General features: G+C 36.7%; 2 protein-coding genes across 2 annotated transcripts; both read left to right on the top strand.

Moving 5' to 3' along the window:
- Positions 1–2,302: 2,302 nt before the first annotated feature.
- LOC145778453 (ras-related protein Rab-15-like) lies at positions 2,303–2,980 on the top strand. The gene has a single exon (XM_082589932.1). The coding sequence runs from the start codon at positions 2,309–2,311 to the stop codon at positions 2,978–2,980; it is 672 nt and encodes a 223-aa protein (XP_082446058.1). The 5' UTR covers positions 2,303–2,308.
- A 2,722-nt stretch (positions 2,981–5,702) lies between these two features.
- On the top strand, positions 5,703–17,251 carry LOC145777959 (exosome complex component CSL4-like). The gene is made up of 4 exons (XM_082589330.1): positions 5,703–9,390; positions 9,819–10,018; positions 13,709–13,882; positions 16,702–17,251. Exons 1-4 carry the CDS (start codon positions 9,357–9,359, stop codon positions 16,897–16,899), a joined length of 606 nt encoding a protein of 201 aa, XP_082445456.1. The 5' UTR covers positions 5,703–9,356; the 3' UTR covers positions 16,900–17,251.
- The last annotated feature ends 12 nt before the right edge of the window (positions 17,252–17,263 follow it).

The following is a 17,263-nucleotide window of genomic DNA, read 5'->3' on the forward strand; positions in this document are numbered from 1 at the left end:
TTACATTTGCAGTTAAGAATGTCGAAGAGTTTGTCAAGTTTTGCAGTAAACTCTTCTTTGGTCATCAGTTTTCCTCTCCCAAGAGAAATGTTTTTTGCCTGCTCCCAGCTCTCTCGAATCTTTGTGAGGACAGTAGCTTGCAAATTTAGCACAGGACTTTCAAATAACCTGTTTGCTTGTTGCCATTTTTCTATAACTTGTGGGTAAATATCTTTAGCAAGAGCAGCTGTCGGATAATTTCTGACATCTTCGCAACTTTGTTCTCTTACCAGTAAACCAAATCGCAAAACATCTCGAAGAGTTGGAAGCTCTGACGGCAACAACTCCCTGCTTGTACCAATGAAGCTACTCATATGTGTGAATGCACTAAGCCTCGTCCTCTTGGAAGCCATTCAAACAGTAACAGAAATCTTTGAACTCGAAAACTTTAAGAAGCACAGCAGCAAAATGCCTTCGTTCTCTTCAGTAAACTCAGCTGTATATAACACTCAATCCAACATAAATCTACTCCTGAAAGTAGTTTTAACTTAACTCGAAGTAATTCACGTCCTACAAAAAATTCATAAAAGGACATGACACTTTTTTGGATTATGCATTGTTTAATTAAAACTAAGAGAATGGTGTTTCACCCTCACCACTTCAAAGTTTATTGTAACTGTAACACTACCGCAAACCTGTAAGTCTTAATTGCGAAGATAAACTTACCTTGCCAACAATAGTAAAACTTCTCACACGCTTATAATAGTAAAACTCTCACAAAACGTCATAACGCTTGCTAACTACTTTTATTTTTGCTACAACCAGCCCCCACCAGTGCCAACAGATGCAAATAATGCATCATTATTACGCAGTAAGGTTAGCATTGATGTAGATACAGTTGTTGCAGCAAAATTCTGTGTTACGTCACAATTGGAAAAGAAAACTTACTAATTCCTATCAGCAGGAGGAAAACTTGAAGAAGCAAGATTTCGATAAGTTATTTACCAAGCTAAACTGCTTTATTTTTCGTTTAAAAGGGTATTTTTAGAAGTTTTACACCAAGCCACAACTTTTTAGCACCAGTCATTGTTGGGATTTGGCAATTGAAAAAATCAACACGCCCTAAGTTGTCTGAGTGCTTGGATATTTTGACCCGTGGTGAGTTTCCATCTTTCCTCAAGAAAATTTCTCCATTGTTGGTCCAAACATATCGATAACGAAATTCTTGTTTTGCTTTTCGAGCTTTGGCAAACAAATCTTTCCTCTTGGGTGTGAGATTTTCGTTAATGAAGAGTCCTGACATTCCTGTTATGTTAAAGTTTTTGACCGTTGAAAATTTTGTTCGTTGTGAATAGATGTTGTTTCGTACATTTCGATTGATGAAGCGTACAATAATCGGAGGCGGATGATCTGAGTATTTTGATTGAAGTCGATGTGCAGTGCTAATCGATTCATGGGCAACTTCGATTCCAATGAGCCTCAATAAATCTTGGATTACTGAAATTGGTTGTTCATTTGATAGGACTGGAATTCCATGAAATTCCAAATTTTGTCTTCTTCCATATTGGTCTAGCTCATCTAAAGATTCTTCTGTTTTTACCACTTGCTCCTCAAGTTTTTTGTTATTGATTTCCAGAGACTCTATCAAAGATTTGTTAAGTTGATTGTTCTTTTTGTCTTCCACTCCTTCTCGTTTAATTTTTTCAAATTCATCATTAATGAAAATTTGGCTTTGTTTAATTTCTTCAATTTCAGAATCCTGCTGTTTTAGTTTTTCCATGATTGTATCTAATTTGGTTTCAAATTTTCCGAGGTGGTTATTTAATGCCTTCGATACTGCTTCAGATATTTGCCTTTCCATTTGATTCATAAGTTGCTTAATATCGTCCTTTGTTGCAGTTTTTCCAGACATTTTTAAACTTAAACTTTTAAAAAATTTAATAAACTTAAACACTTAATCACCTTATTCAAAACTTATTCACCTTATTCAAATAGAATAAGTTGGTGAGCACTTGGGCAATTGTGGTTGATGAAATAGGATGATTTGTATTTTTCATTGGTGATTCTGTTAAGTTTGTAAGCTCCATTCTGTCAATCTTTTTATGTAGGAGGCTATAGTTACTTGTAAAAGCTAATGTTACATGTGATGTAACAACAACCTGCAGTAATTTTACTTCCTCTGTGGCAAGGTAATTTTCGGCTTCTTTATTGTAACGTGTTATTTTTAATGTTATGTTCACTTTTTGTATTAAGGCTATCATTATTTGTTGTGTAGGCTGGTCATTTAAGTTTGATGGTTGAAAGCATTGGTTTTTGAATAACAGCAATTATGGATAAAGATTATGATGCCTTGTTTCGCATAATGATATTAGGAGATACTGGAGTTGGAAAAACATGTTTACTGCAAAGATTTTGCGAAGAAGAGTTTAGGCACAGTCATGTTTGTACAATAGGAATTGATTTCAAAATGAAAACCATCACTGTAGATGACATGAGAGTTCGAATCCAAATATGGGATACCGCAGGTCAAGAAAGATACCGTACCATCACTCGACAGTACTACAGAAAAGCCCAAGGTGTTGTTCTTGCTTATGATATCACAGATGAAAACTCTTTTCTTAATGTACGAAAATGGGCAACAGATGTATCAGAGTTTGGTGATGAACGTGTGAAAACAATACTAGTGGGAAATAAAAGTGATCGTGAAGACAGCCGTGCTGTTACTTATGAACAGGGCAAAGCAGTGGCTAATGATTATGGAATGGAGTTTTATGAATGTAGCGCTTACACCGATACCAATGTAACAGCTGCATTTACGGAAATTGCAAGAGAAGTTGTTGAGGTACATAAAGATGAAATAAAATCTGCAGATTATTTTGGCTCTTCATCGGAATATGATTCCAGTGAAGATGAAGGAATTGTTCAGGATATTAAAGTTGAAAATCATGGCAAATCTGCGCAAGAAGAAAAGTCTGATTTTTCATGCTGTATAATTTTGTAAAGTGACAAGTGATCAAACTAAATACCTATCTGACAGACTGCTTGAGATCTGTTTTCTTCATTTTGCTTTTATAATTTGAAAATTTATATTAAAACTCAAGTTTCAAGTAACACAAAGTTTTTGGTACGATATGTGTTATGCTCATGTAAATATTTATAATGAGAAAATGCTTTGCTATGACTGATAAACTTAGCATTCCCGTAAAACAGCACAATGTTGCCCAAAATTTGTGAGTTAAAGTTTGACCACAATATGGTGTTCATCTTTTATTGGATTTAACTAATGGATAGTATTGCTAACTATTATCCATTAGACCAGAGGTGGGCAACCTTTTTAACACAAGGGCCAGTTAGGACAATGTAATGCTTACAGGAGGGCCGCACATCAAATAAACACTAATTCATATTTTCAGCAATAGAGTTTATCTTACTGAAATTTTGTACAAGAATGTCATCCTCCTGCAGTGAATTCAATTCAAGCTGAATTTGTACAAGTGCAATACTTATTTCACAGGTAGGCTACAGGGGAGTGAAAGACGGTCATATCACTTCTTAAGCTTCGAAATTGTGTCAATCAAATGAAAATCGCCTTAATTTAAATAGCCTTATTTGGGGAAAAATAGCTGGAAGAAGATTAAGGGCTGCACAAAAAATGGAAAAGGGCCGCATCCCGTGGGCCACACGTTGCCCACCCCAGCATTAGACAAATCCAATAAAACATGAAGACGATTAACTAGGGGTGTTCAATTTCGATTATTTGAATATTCGAAATTCGAAATTCAATTTATTTTCGATTTTCGAATTTCGATTTCGAATATCACAACTATTCACCAAATTGCAAAATGTGATTTTATTGAAAGAAACGACATGAAAATTCGCTAGAAAACGCGAAAAAAAGACATGAAAATTTGCGAAAAAAGAACACAAAATAACGTCTACAGCTCCAGGCCCATGTTGGTGTTTATGAACACAAGCTGATCGACATGGTCACCCGTCAGTCGGATCTCAGTTTCGTGACGGTCAGGCCAGCTTTTGAAAACGATCGCTCCGCTGGAGCCGAGGTCGCTGGGATCCCAAACACTTCAAGTTCATTTTCACAGCGAGCGATTCACTGCCGCGACATTTCACTGCAGAGTGCAGAGGTTTCGACCCGAAAGCGACATCGAGTATGTTTGCAAGCGCATTAAGCTAAACGCACGCTCCGTCTACGTAGCAAATTATGTTGTTTTTGGGTGCATTCAACATCTGATGACATTGAATCGACAAAAAATGGTAGATTTTTGCTATGTCCCAGGCAGCAAATCAGTCATTTTTAGATTGCTTCAAAGTCTGCAGATATTAAATCAATGTAAAAATGACAGATTTTGTTGTCTGGTGTTGGATTGTAGCATCGCAACTCGTTCTAGAGATTATTTATCGCGAAGCTGTTGCGGTTTGCATTCAAAAAGTGTTTTCCTGCTGCCGATCGCTAGTTCATCTATTGTTTTATGTATCAATACAGCATAAAAAGTTGCCCCCACGCAGGCCCGCAGCCAAGGGGGCCTCTCACCCCTTGAAAAAAATGTCGCCCCCCCCCTTGGCAAAGTCTCAACATTCTCGAGCAACAGCTGCAATTATAATGATTTTGCCCCTTTAAATTTTTTCGGGCCCCCCTAAAAAAAAGTTGCCCCCCCTTGCTCTGCGGTCTGGCTACGGCCCTGCCCCCACGGCTTAGGCGCCTATGGATTCGGTAAAAAATGGATAAAACTGCGACAAAGCTCACCCTACACTTTCTGCTATTGCACAACCTAGCTATCTTCATTCTTGAGAAATTTGTGAAATTTGGCATTAAAAATGCCAACCTGGCATCCCTGGTGCACGACTGGCCGTTGGACCAGCGAGAGCGTGTGATAGTCACGTGATCGACGATGCGCATGCGTCGAAGTCTTTTTTCGCTTGCAAAATGCGACAAGACAGATTTCGCGCCACTCGCGTTACTTTCAACCGCGTTCAGCCGAAAGGGCGGCTATAATTTCGAATATGTCCGATACGAAAAACGAATTTCGAATATCACCTTAATCGAAATCGAATCGAAAATCGAAATTGAACACCCCTACGATTAACTCACAAATTCTGGATAAAGTTGTCCTGTTTTACGGTGCATGTAATTTATTTCAGTTCTTTAAGTTATTGTATATTTGCCTGTTATATATCTTGTGATGATTGTACTGTTGTGAAGTTATGTGAACTTTAAATCTGCATTGGTTTATTAATATAGCAGTGGTGCATTTGTTTGTCATTTTCTTAACACTGGCCAAATATTCATAACACATTAACGGTTGGTGACCTACGATACCATTTATGCTGTAAAACTTGGTTTTATTAATCTATTTTGTACAACACATAATCATTTGTCAACAGAATTCAATTTTTTTCACCCTTTCAAGGCTCATAAAATTGACTATATGCATCATAGTTTACTTTTAAACCTTAATATATGAAATATGGATGCAGGCCTCTTAGCTCCAAGCATGGCCTACCAGAACTTCTTCCCGGCGGAAATTTTCGGGCTCGGCAGCCAAAATAAAAAAATATGTTAATATTGTGTTTTTGCGTTCACTCAGCGCAAATAAGGCCTGCCAAAAAATCTGCAGTTGTATCTAAATTCACCGCTTTCCATGTAGATGAGCTAGTCCTCGAGTTTTTATAGGTTGACGACAACGTTTAGACTTTTTGCTAAACTTTATCAGCGATATTTCTCATCAGTGTTTGAGAGACTGTGGCTTGTTTGTGAAAAAAGGGTTGTTAATGGGAGTGAAGAGAAAATTGTGTGAAATATCAACAGAGTGGAAAAAATGCTGGCTTGTGGAAGGCGACAACCAAACATGGCCTACCGGCGCTGTAGTTTTAGAGGCCATTTAACAGCTTCTCGTTGGCCATGGCTGCTGGGAACTTAGAGGCCTGTGGATGTCTTAGAAATAAATTGTAGTATTGATAACATGAGTCACTAAATACATGTACGACTGTACGTCAGATGAAATTGTTGAACAGTCCATTTTTAGTAAATATATACCATGTTAAATACTCCAATTTCATGAAACTGCAAGTTTTAGCAGTACAGCCATGTTAAAGTATGTTGTTGCATACTGGTAAGTTACTAAATGTGTATGATCAGCAATAATGCAAGTTAATTAGCTATAATGAAATTATTTATATATACTCTACTTTTGTGTTTTTAATATATATATGTTTTAACTTTTAAAAATGTTGCAAAGGAACAAAAGAAATATTTTTGTATCATTTTATGAACAAAAACAAAATTATTTGTGATAAAAACTTTTTTTCGCATATTAATAGACAATAGTCAACTATAAAAATATGATTTATGGCCTAATGGATGATTGCCAGACACTGTTAATTTGTGGTTTTCACATTTGTGAAATTTTCCTTTCAAAAATATAAATAGTAAGAGACTCAGAAACAATATTAATCAATCATTTTTTGCACCCAAAATAGTCAAATCATTTATACATATTCTTAACAATGTTATGTCACAACCTTGCTAGTATTTATTGTAGACAAGCGCTTGTTGCGACGAGATGTCATGTGAGTGACTGCCATGTCTTGAAACCAATGTATATAATGTATTTTATTTTTGTAGTTACTGCTTTTTTGGACAATGCAGTATATACTCTGTAAGATTTGCACTAGTTTGTTAACCACTTGTACATCATTCAATATTTTTTATGTGACAGTTTTTCTTCACAGTTTTGTGTTTGCAAACTTTTTTCGTGATGTCGAGTATATACAGAAGGGTCTGCTACTATTCGGTGAGTCCGATTCGGTGAGTCCGATTTGGTTAGTCCGATTCGGTGAGTTCCTAACCTCTAACCCCTAACCCTAAAACGGCAATGATAATCAGGCTACGGTACCCGATAATTTAAAAAAAATTAAAAAAATCCCCCGTTACGGGATTGAACTCACCGAATCGGACTCACCGAAACGGGCCATTCCATTCCGATACAGAAAGCTATTCGTTTGTTAGCCCTGGCCTATCAAGGATGATATTGTTCAGATTGGGTTATAAACTGGATTGGTGGTTAAAAAAAGAAAACATTTTCACAACATACATAGGATCAAATAGTGTCCCAAGTTTTGTATTTTTTGAAAATCTTTTGAAGCTTATCATTCTGAATCCCAGCCAACCCGTCAGTCTTTTTTTAAGGTCACATGGCTTAAAAGACTGAGTTGCTGAAATATTATTTACGGAGTTGAAAAAATTAGTCGTTCAATACCTTGATTCACTCGCTGCAGAGATGTAATCAACGGAAAACCAAGCAATTTTTCCAGCAAAGGTGGTAGAATTTTGCCATGTTTTGGACTGAAATCTTGTGTAAAACACTAAGAATTGCAAAAGCAATTTTTGAAATAAAATTGTATTTTGGTTAACTTCAATGTAAATTGGTTTTTAAAAATAATGGAATTTACCTCACAGAAATTTATGTCTACCTTGCATATTCTTCATGAGTTTTGTGAGAAAGCCATTTCCAGAGTTTTGTATTACATTGCTTAAAATATAGCAAAAGAGCTTTTTGTTGATGCTTTTAATGTTTCCAGAGCTTTTTCTGTTTGATCTTTTCATAAAATGTATATTTTAAACCTAGATCATTACAACTGTGTAATTGTGCAGAATATATAATATTTATATATTGTTTCACCTAACGGATCATCAGAAGGTCTGCAAAAAACATGTAAACAGTAAAGAATCGATAATTCTGAAAAGATATTAAATATTACAACTGTAAATTAATCTGCCAAAAAAAATCTCTAAACCTGTACTTCCTGAGAAGATATTAAATATTACAGCTGTAATTTAATCTGCAAAAAAAACCTCTAAACCTGCATTCCTGAAAAGATATTCAAAGGCTTCAGATAGTAATAACTACATTTGATTTAATTCGCTCTGCTTTGCCTTTTTGCTTGGCATTGAGCACTTTTTGTAGTATTAATAGTTTTCATTGTTTTAATATTTATATATGTTTCAGCTGTAAAATCTTCAATAAATAGGAATATTTAGTTATATAATTGTGATATGACTAGTTGACTACTCAAGAGATATGGTCTGATTTGTAACATTCTTTAGAGTTTAGTACGTTTTGCTAACTGTATAAAAAAAATTGAAAACTTTATTTGGATGTTTTTTTACTGCTGTTACCAGGTGAAGCAATAAGGTTAAAATCACCAGGCTTAAAAAATTAAAAACATTTTGATTCTGTAAATTGTAGCCAGACGGTTAGCCACTTGCTAACAGTTTGATTGACCTCAAAATATGTCGTATCATTGCCAGTTATTGAAAAATGAAAAGATCTAATTCTTAAAGAATTTCAGTCAGTCAGCAACAGTCGTAAAATGTGACAAATCGGGTTGCATCTACAGGTGGCCATTGTAGTGAATGCGATGAAAGTGATGTGTACTGTTTGCCATCCCAGTGCTTGTAATAGGACTAACAGACTTTCTTTAGATATGCTTAAATATATATTGCAGTTGTGTGCCTGTTTAAAATAAACTTGTTATCAACATGAACATAAATCTGCTTTGCACAATTAATTTCCAACTCAATAGTTTCCATTATCATGTGACCCAGCATGATCCGAACTACTGTAAATCGCCTTTTTAAATTATGAGATTATCATCTATTTATACAGTTAATGCAATTTTAAACTCATGTGATCCCCATATCTAGTACCAACTGTTTAGATATCGTTAGTCACATGACATGAACCATTAGTTACATTTGCGTTATTGGGTGATTTGGTACAACATAGAAGTTGCAATTGTATGCGTGACATGGAAATCTTTCTTGCCAGATTGTATCAAAAATTGTAGACATTTTAGTGTTGTTTGTAATCGAATACTTCATTCTTCATACAATAGATAATTATTTCCTGCCAGATCATACGCTATCCAATGTTTTTGAAGCTCAATTCAAGCGAAGTTTAGGCCCTACTGTCATTTCTGTAGCAGTGGGTTATCCGTTCACTTTGCAAAACCAAAATGTCTTTGTTGCAAGAGCTTGTAAAAAAGATTCCAATGCTTATCTTGTATTTGCATTTTTGATTATGCAGTATATATACGTGATTTAGTACATTACTACAGTAAGTACAGATAGTACATTAGCACAATGCATTGTTAAGCAGTATCTTGTATCCAATTCAGATTAAAATGATCTTACTGCTTTTATTTTTTATTCTATTTGTGTTTAGTATTTTGTAATCCCAGATAAAGTATTGGTGTCAAGACGGTATACTTTAAATTTCTGTTTTTTTGTGTGTCAGAACAATAGAAATATAATCCAAAATTTCTTACAAAACGTGATTGTTTCTTACCAAGTTAGAAGGATGGATGCGGTGGCTGGCCAACCCTGTATTCCAGGTACCCAGTCCCAAAGCAATTGTTTTTACAATGATTCAACGTTTTCCAGCTGCAAAAAGACATCAAATCCATGTAGAAAAGGAATGTTTGAAGGCTGGACTTATTAAGCGCCTAGTTGAAGTTGTTCTTTTACATCATTTCAACGTACAACAATGAAAATGTGAATGACAATGGTTTTTTCAATGTAAACTATTTCCTGTTAAACTGTAAAACCGTGAAAACTGTAAAAGTTTTTTTTCTGTTAGCTTTGTAGTGAATTGCATTTACTATCTACACTCGCATGATAAAATACCAAAAACTCAACTTTGATAGCTATTCTTTGGCAGAGGGTGTTCTAAGCATGGTTTGTTTGGAAGTTGCTGGTTTTTATTGTATATAGAGCTTTGAAGAGTTATGAAATGCTCACAATTAATGAGTTGAACTTTCAGGCGAAAGGCTTTCCAACATAGAAGCTGGCCAATCAGGTCCTGGCACGTACGCACGTCATGGTTATTTATTTTCTTCGTTAACCGGAATTATTGCGAAAGATGTATCAACAACACCGACCACCGCCTTGCCCATCATTTCTGTGAAACCAAAAAAAAAGACACAAAGTGTTCCCGAGGTTGGAGCTATCGTTACCTGCAAGGTAATAATAGTATATACGACACGTATATATGTCGGGTCTGCTACTATTCAGTGAGTTCCTAACCTCTAACCCCTAACCCTAAAACGGCAATGATAATTAGGCTACGGTACCCAATAATTAAAAAAAAAATTGAAAAAATCCCCCGTTAAGGGATCGGACTCACCGAAACGGGCCATTCCGATATATGTCTTTTAATGTGAATTAGCAACATCCTGCTGGTGAATTCACAGATGCCATTGTCAAATTGCAACAAAGTGTCTGTCCGATGTTTGAAAGGACCTTGGCTCTGCACTATCAAACCAAAACTGAATAAACTTCATTAGCCCATCACATGCTTGTCTAATCCTGTACAATTTTGAAGAACTTTGCTTAATGGATTTCATCGTCATGGCCATCTAACCCCATGTTTCATCAAGGTAATTGTATGTCTTGGATTGATGGTGGCTTTGCATCCCGTCATAAAGTTAGATTATTACCCAAAAATAAGCAGCTGCAGGAACAATCGGTAGCGTTTTTTCATTAATTGTTACTGTCCTTTTGTATATGTGAGGGCAGATCGAAAATGCCAAAGATGGAAAAGAATGGAAGATTTGAATGATGTGATGGAAGGCACCTCTTTCATCATTACATCTTAATTTTATCATAAACTTTCTATATCTGCATCATGGCATACAAAAATTGTTAAGTGAATTACATTAAAACAACACGATTTTTGTTTGTTTTGAAACAAAATGATTGTTGCCCTGACCGTTGTTAAGGAAGTCGATCAGTGTCTTGTTTTCCCACCTTGATCATCACTGCAATTTTACTTCCGTTCAGTCATGTAGCCTACATTGCAGCGTAAACGTACATAATTTTCGGTTGTGTAGCTGAGTGGTGAGAGCCCTGGTTCGAAAGGACGCCGGTTTGACACCGCTTGAGCATGTACTTGTGTCTAGGGTTGGGACCCCGGGAAATCCCAATCCCGGAATTTTAACCCATTTTTTTGATCCCGATCCCGGGATTAATTTTATTAAAATCCCGGAATTTCTAGAAAACATCTACAAAAGCTGATGGAGCGCCATATCGCTTATCGCTCATATTATTTTGGTTTTAAAGCAGTTTTACAATATCAGCTGGTTGTCTTGAACACTCCACGTTAGTGTGATAAATATTTCTGTTAATTCTGCCCTATCTTTTTGCGAAAGAGAAGTTAAAATTTAGCTCAGAATGGCGAATTTTGAAGATGTAAATTCAAAGACAAAATCCGAGGTGTGGGAAGCAAAATGTAACTTCTCTCAAGTCGTTTTGAAAGAAGCTTCATCGTCCAGTACAAACGGATTAATAACTAAATTTTGAAATTAGAAAGGACTTGAAGAAAAGCTTTAGGTTTCGAATCGACGAGCGTCGGAATGCTGAACTGGTTCACGTTTTTGGGTACCTTAAGAAACTTTTCTACATTGATCAACCGCAGGATCAGATTGGTCATAAAATAAAGCGTCAGAAACTCGCTGCCCTGGCCACGCACCCTCTTTAAAAATTGTTTCCAAGCCCAACTGTTGAATTGGATCGAGGCTCTACTGAACAACATGAAAATGCCATTACAGAAGATTGAAAAGTATTAAGCCAACATCTGTTGAGGCTGAACGTGCGTTTTCAGCTCTTGGATATTTTGCAAGCAAAATCAGAAATCGTCTTAACGATGATACTCTCGATGCTTTCATGTTTTTGCGTCAGTATTACTATAACTAAATATGGTTTGTACAGCTTGCATGTGTATTTTCCTACTTTGCTAATCCCGGGAAATCCCAATCCCGGGATTTCAAACTTGATCCCAAAATCCAGGGGCTCCGGACACTTCCTGAGAGTGGGGGGTAATTTAAGCAGGGTGGGAACAATGTTTTGACATCGACCGGGGGATTATCGCATCACATATACTTCTGGGAGGTCGCCCCCCCAAGACCTTCCTCCGCATTACTGAAAACTTCAGTTTCTTATACAGCGTTTTAGGCGGCATGTTTTCTCGCCGAAGGCGCGACATTTTTGCCTTTCAGCACGATTTAAAATCGAAAAATTATTTCAACGAATCTAAAATCGCGAGCAAAAGCTCTTTAACATTTTCCACATTTTTTGAGGTTTTTAGACAATTTTGACTGGAAGAGGGGACGTACGCAAAAATCCCTCTCTGTATTCTTCCTTGGCTCAAGTCCTCCAAATTTTGCACTTCAGACGCTAAATGGTTAGATTTAAAAGATCAAAAGCATTAAGGTCAAAGCTTTCTATAACTTAATTTACAATTCTATGAATACGACACGATAACCTGTGCTATAACATCCGCAGTGAAAGAAAAAGTTTCAGCATCTAGGCCTAGGGTTTAGGGCAGGCCTACATTCAATTCACAAAAAATAAAAGCTAAAATGCATTAACTTTTTGTTCCAGACAATTGTTCACCAAATCAAACGTCATATAAAACCGTTCAGGTCTACTGAATCTTAGCGTATTACGTTTTGGAATATTCTAAAAAATGAGCAGATTGCACCATTGTTTGCAAGACCTGTAAAACATTGCAGCTGCAGCATAACATTACATCATCGTTAAATCTTGAATTACGAGATATGGTGTAAGCCAAATCTAACAGGTGCTGGAATAGCTTCATATTGGTTATCATTATTACGTCACAGTAGCTGCTTACGTGCGTTTGAAATATTGCAATCTATTCTCGTCATTTTGAATTGTTGCTTGGAAGGTTGGTCGCATATTTAATTGTTTTGCTTAGTGCTTGCCAGCCGGACGAAATTTCCGTCTTTATTTCAGTAATTTGCATTGTAGTGACAAGTTTTAGTGGTGTATCGCGTTGCACTCCAATTTCGACAGCCAGTGGGCTATTTTTACAGAAATACAATTCTCGAATAGACGTTTTTAGAAGAGTGTTTCTTTTCGGTCATTACATACAGACGAACGGATCCGGGAACTTTATGTTACAATTTTCCCACGTTTACAACCCAAAATATAAATACATTGAGACAGTGCAACTGTAGTGGGTTTCGTTCGTGAGTGGTAAAAGCGAAATTGAACAGTTTGTAGCAGTGAGAAACTATGACGTCACACATGCGCTTTGTGATTCTTTTTTGACAGGATACATAGTTTGGCCATAGATGACTTGGCGTTGTCTTGCAAGTCGGAGTTTTCAAGCAAAAACCTCAAAATTTGTGCAACAAAATAAAAACATGAAAATAAAACACAAAAAGTAAAAAAAATTAAAAATGAAATTTCTATCTCTATATTAGTGGGGGGGTAATTTTGCATTAGTTACCCCCCACTCCGATTAGTGGGGGGGTAATCACCCCCGCGGGCCCCCTCTAACGGAGCCCATGCCGAAATCCCAACCCTACTTGTGTCGTTGGCAACTCCTGATTAGTTTTGGAAAATAGGGAATAGCCTAATGTAGATTAGCACCGAAAGCTAAAGCGCTCACTTATAACAAGGATTGTGTAGTGTGCAGGGCGCTTCAAATGAAAAAAAAAACATAAACCATTTTGGTAAACTGTTAAGATAAACCTTCCCAGAAAGGCAAAGCTCACATGTCTGAAAGGTGCAAGAAATTGTGCACAAGCTTAGGTACGATGGCAATTACCATCCGTGTAAAGCTTTTTGACATGGATTGGCGACTGAGAGATCATTGATTTGTGAAATTTATTTTGTGAATTCCAGATCACACAAATCACACCGCGGTTTGCTAAATGTCAAATCATTGCCGTCAACAATCAACCTTTAACCGAACGATTTCGTGGAATGATCAGAAAGGAAAATGTGAGGGAGACAGACCGTGACCGAGTTGAAATATATAAGTCTTTTCGTCCTGGCGACATTGTGCTGGCCAAAGTGGTAAGTTAATACTAGGTTGCTTTTTACAAAGTAGGTTGTTGCGACGTCGCTAGACTTTGAATGGATGTAAAAAGGATTGATGTCCTGGTTGAGGCGTACCGTAGTTGAAATGTTATTAGATTGTTGAAAACAAACAAGACGGAAAAGTCATCGATGAATTTACTACTCTGCTTGTTTACCTATGACGTGGTTGGCCAGATATCGCATGTGTCGATACTAAATCAATTAGACGTTGAAAACAATCGATGAAATGCGAAAGAAATGACTATTAACCTATCCAATAGGTATGCAAGTGCACATCGCTACGCCCTTATGTGTGTGTCTCAAACTGTTTTCTTCACCAGATAAAAAAAATTAAAGGAATACAGCTCTTTCAAAATAAGTCGGGTAGGTCTACGTATGTGATTGGCGTTGCTATTTTGTTCATGCTGTCTTCTTACATCTTAAAAGTGAATAATGTTTTTAGCGGCCTTCAGCGGTAGTCGATGTACCCAACCAGCAACTGAACAGTCATCCCGGTTTGTAGTGTAAACAAAAAACTTGGAATATTGGCGACACACTGGCACCAAATCGCATACGTCTTGATTCTTGAATACGGTATCGTCTCGGTAGTTTTATTTGTTTACCGAGCACAAAATTAGAGAAGTGGTTGTTAGATTTGTATGTTCCAGTCGCAAACACGGAGTTGTCTTACTTCTTTGGGCAACAGGAACAATTAGACATTTATTGTAGCTTATCGTCCTACCTTCGTTCTTGGTCTGTGCAAGCCATAGTCCACCTAGCCCAGCACTGTGGTGGCTCTGGCCGTTATATCAGAGTGACTGCAGTATCACTCGGCATGGCTGTCTGAGGACTATTGGTCAAAGCACAAGCAAGCAGAGCAACAAATTGAGTTTGTTTTTAGGTTTCAATTTTAGATCAAAAACATTGTGTGCATTTTTCGACAGCTAGCCTTGTGCTACATGCGCTTTTGGAAGCTATTGATTCAGTCAATTAGGCTTCCAACAGCCTAATTATTTGCAACATCAAAGTTGACGTAACGGGCACAAAAATCAATAGTTTCCTTTCCGTTGGATAGCGAAGTATTTGAAGCCCCAATCTTCACATAGCGTCAGTTGCAAACGTATATTTTTGAACATATGATTGAATTTTTTCAAATATAGTTATTACTATCTGAAGCCTTTACAAATTGTTTCACCTAACGGATCATCAGAAGGTCTTATTCAAATATTCTATTCAAATATTCTATATTCTAATATTCAAATAGAATATTTGAATAAGACCTTCTGATGATCCGTTAGGTGAAACAATTTGTAAAGGCTTCAGATAGTAATAACTATATTTGATTTAATTCGCTCTGCTTTGCCTTTTTGCTTGGCATTGAGCACTTTTTGTAGTATTAATAGTTTTCATTGTTTTTGATTGAATTTTTTAATATTTTTATCGATAATGCAGCTTCTTTGTGGCCTCAAACACCGTTCGTTTAAATGGAGTATACTGACTCGTGTAGAAATTTCAAAAGACTATAATGTTTCTATTTTTACATTCACTCGGTTAACTCGTAGGTGGAAAAGCACCGTATTGTAATGAAGAGAAATTGTACATTTTAATTGTCAGTTCTTGCTACTTTCGGCTGCTGAAAAATAAACCAGGCAGCAATTTCCTTCATTTTACTGTGACGTTGAATCAATGTTGAATAGACGGATTTTTTTGTCTAGGAACCTACCGATTGACGAAAAAAAGAATAAACGTTGGTGAATTTCGAAAAAATACCTTCAGTAAACTAAGCTCGCTCGTAACCGGAATTCAAAACTGAAAATTACCGTTTCTTTTATATTCTTATTTTATCTGTGAACAATGAGTTACGGGTATCACTGCACCAAAAACCCAATGTAAATCGAGTGGAATGTCTGTTACGCTTGAAAGATGTACATATGACGTCATCTTGGTGGAAACCACGCATATTGTTGTCCAATCTTCCAAAACGATATGCATTTGTATGGTTTTGTTGGTAATGCACTGTTCAAAACCGTAACGACAGACAAGACACAAATGTGAGATAAGAAGCTGATTGCAAGCTGGTGAAGCGTTGTGATGGCTACTTCCTGAGGTTATTTGGCTTCAAATCTTCTCACCAAGCAAACCTTGTTCTGTAACATCGTTTCAACGTCGTCAGACGCAGTGTTTTGAAAGCAATTGCAGTTTGTGTTCTAAGCTCGCAAACGCCACCAGTTGTTGAAACCACGTAAAAACAGCAATCTTTTGCTCGCTTGGTCAAGAAGTCAAAAAAAAATAGTAAAAATTTCCAGACCACAAAATCTGTCAGTTTTCCCAGACAGCAAAATCCGTTTGCAGACGTTGAATCAATGTAAAAATGACAGATTTTGCTGACTAGGTTGTCTCCAAACAAATGAAGTTCGTGTTTGAACCAGACTTTCTGTCTGGCTTCATTTTTATTCGTAGTAATAAAACATGAAAATTTTTACATCAGTTCAGTTTTTTTATTTCTGACCATTACAGCAAAATTCCCACCCTTGCAATTTCTAATGGCATCTTTTCAATCAACAAATCAGTTTGTTTTTACATTGATTCAACGTCAGATTTGAATCAGTGCAAAAAAGAGTTGATTTGTTGGCTGGGTTTGCCACAGTTTATCCAATTCATTTTCGTATTATTGAAATAACTGAATTAGTGGAGTCGATTTTAAGTTTACATGTTTGGTTAAAATATGGACAATTGCGGTATGGTTCTGGACTTCTGGTATTCATTCACAAGGCTTGAACGCTTTAGGTATTGACTAAACTTATGTTTTGTTTCAGCTTTCTTTAGGCGATGCATCGTTTTATTTGTTGACTACCGCTGAGAACGAACTCGGTGTGGTGATCGCACAGAGCGAAGAAGGGAAGAACATGATCCCACTCAGCCACAACGAAATGCAGTGCCTTTCTTCATTTGTGAAAGAACACAGAAAAGTCGCGCGACCGCAAGCTGAGCATCTCATCTTTCCCGATCGATGATTTTCCAGACATGAAATCAGTCGATTCAACGTTTATAGTCGTTGAAGCAATGTAAAAACGGCTGATTTGCTGTCTGGGTTTCGACCGATTTCACGGGAAGTCCCGTCACAAACAAGCGGTTTATCGACGGAGGGGATCAAACAGGATTTTGTTTTCAAGGATTTCCTTTCTGACGTTTGTGCCATTATTGCTTTGCAGTGATTTCGTGAAGTCGCATGCCATTGGGGTTCAAAAAATTGGCAATTTGTAGTGTGAATTTATGGAATACATTCTGTGCTCAGTCTAAACTCTATAGCTGGTCTATACTTTTTAAGTCACAGAAAAGTTTTTGTGAAGTCAATATAGCTTTAGAGAACCGCATGCT

The sequence above is a fragment of the Aplidium turbinatum genome, chromosome 10 (assembly GCF_918807975.1).
Source record: "Aplidium turbinatum chromosome 10, kaAplTurb1.1, whole genome shotgun sequence".
Taxonomy (NCBI): Eukaryota; Metazoa; Chordata; class Ascidiacea; order Aplousobranchia; family Polyclinidae; genus Aplidium; species Aplidium turbinatum.

Bases quoted from the DNA above. Each gene is read 5' to 3' on its own strand.
- LOC145778453 (XM_082589932.1), top strand. From the start codon at position 2,309: ATGGATAAAGATTATGATGCCTTGTTTCGCATAATGATATTAGGAGAT.
- LOC145777959 (XM_082589330.1), top strand. From the start codon at position 9,357: ATGGATGCGGTGGCTGGCCAACCCTGTATTCCAG. The intron at 10,019-13,708 runs GTAATAATAGTA...TGTGAATTCCAG, and splicing joins GAGCTATCGTTACCTGCAAG to ATCACACAAATCACACCGCG. The intron at 13,883-16,701 runs GTAAGTTAATAC...GTTTTGTTTCAG, and splicing joins ACATTGTGCTGGCCAAAGTG to CTTTCTTTAGGCGATGCATC.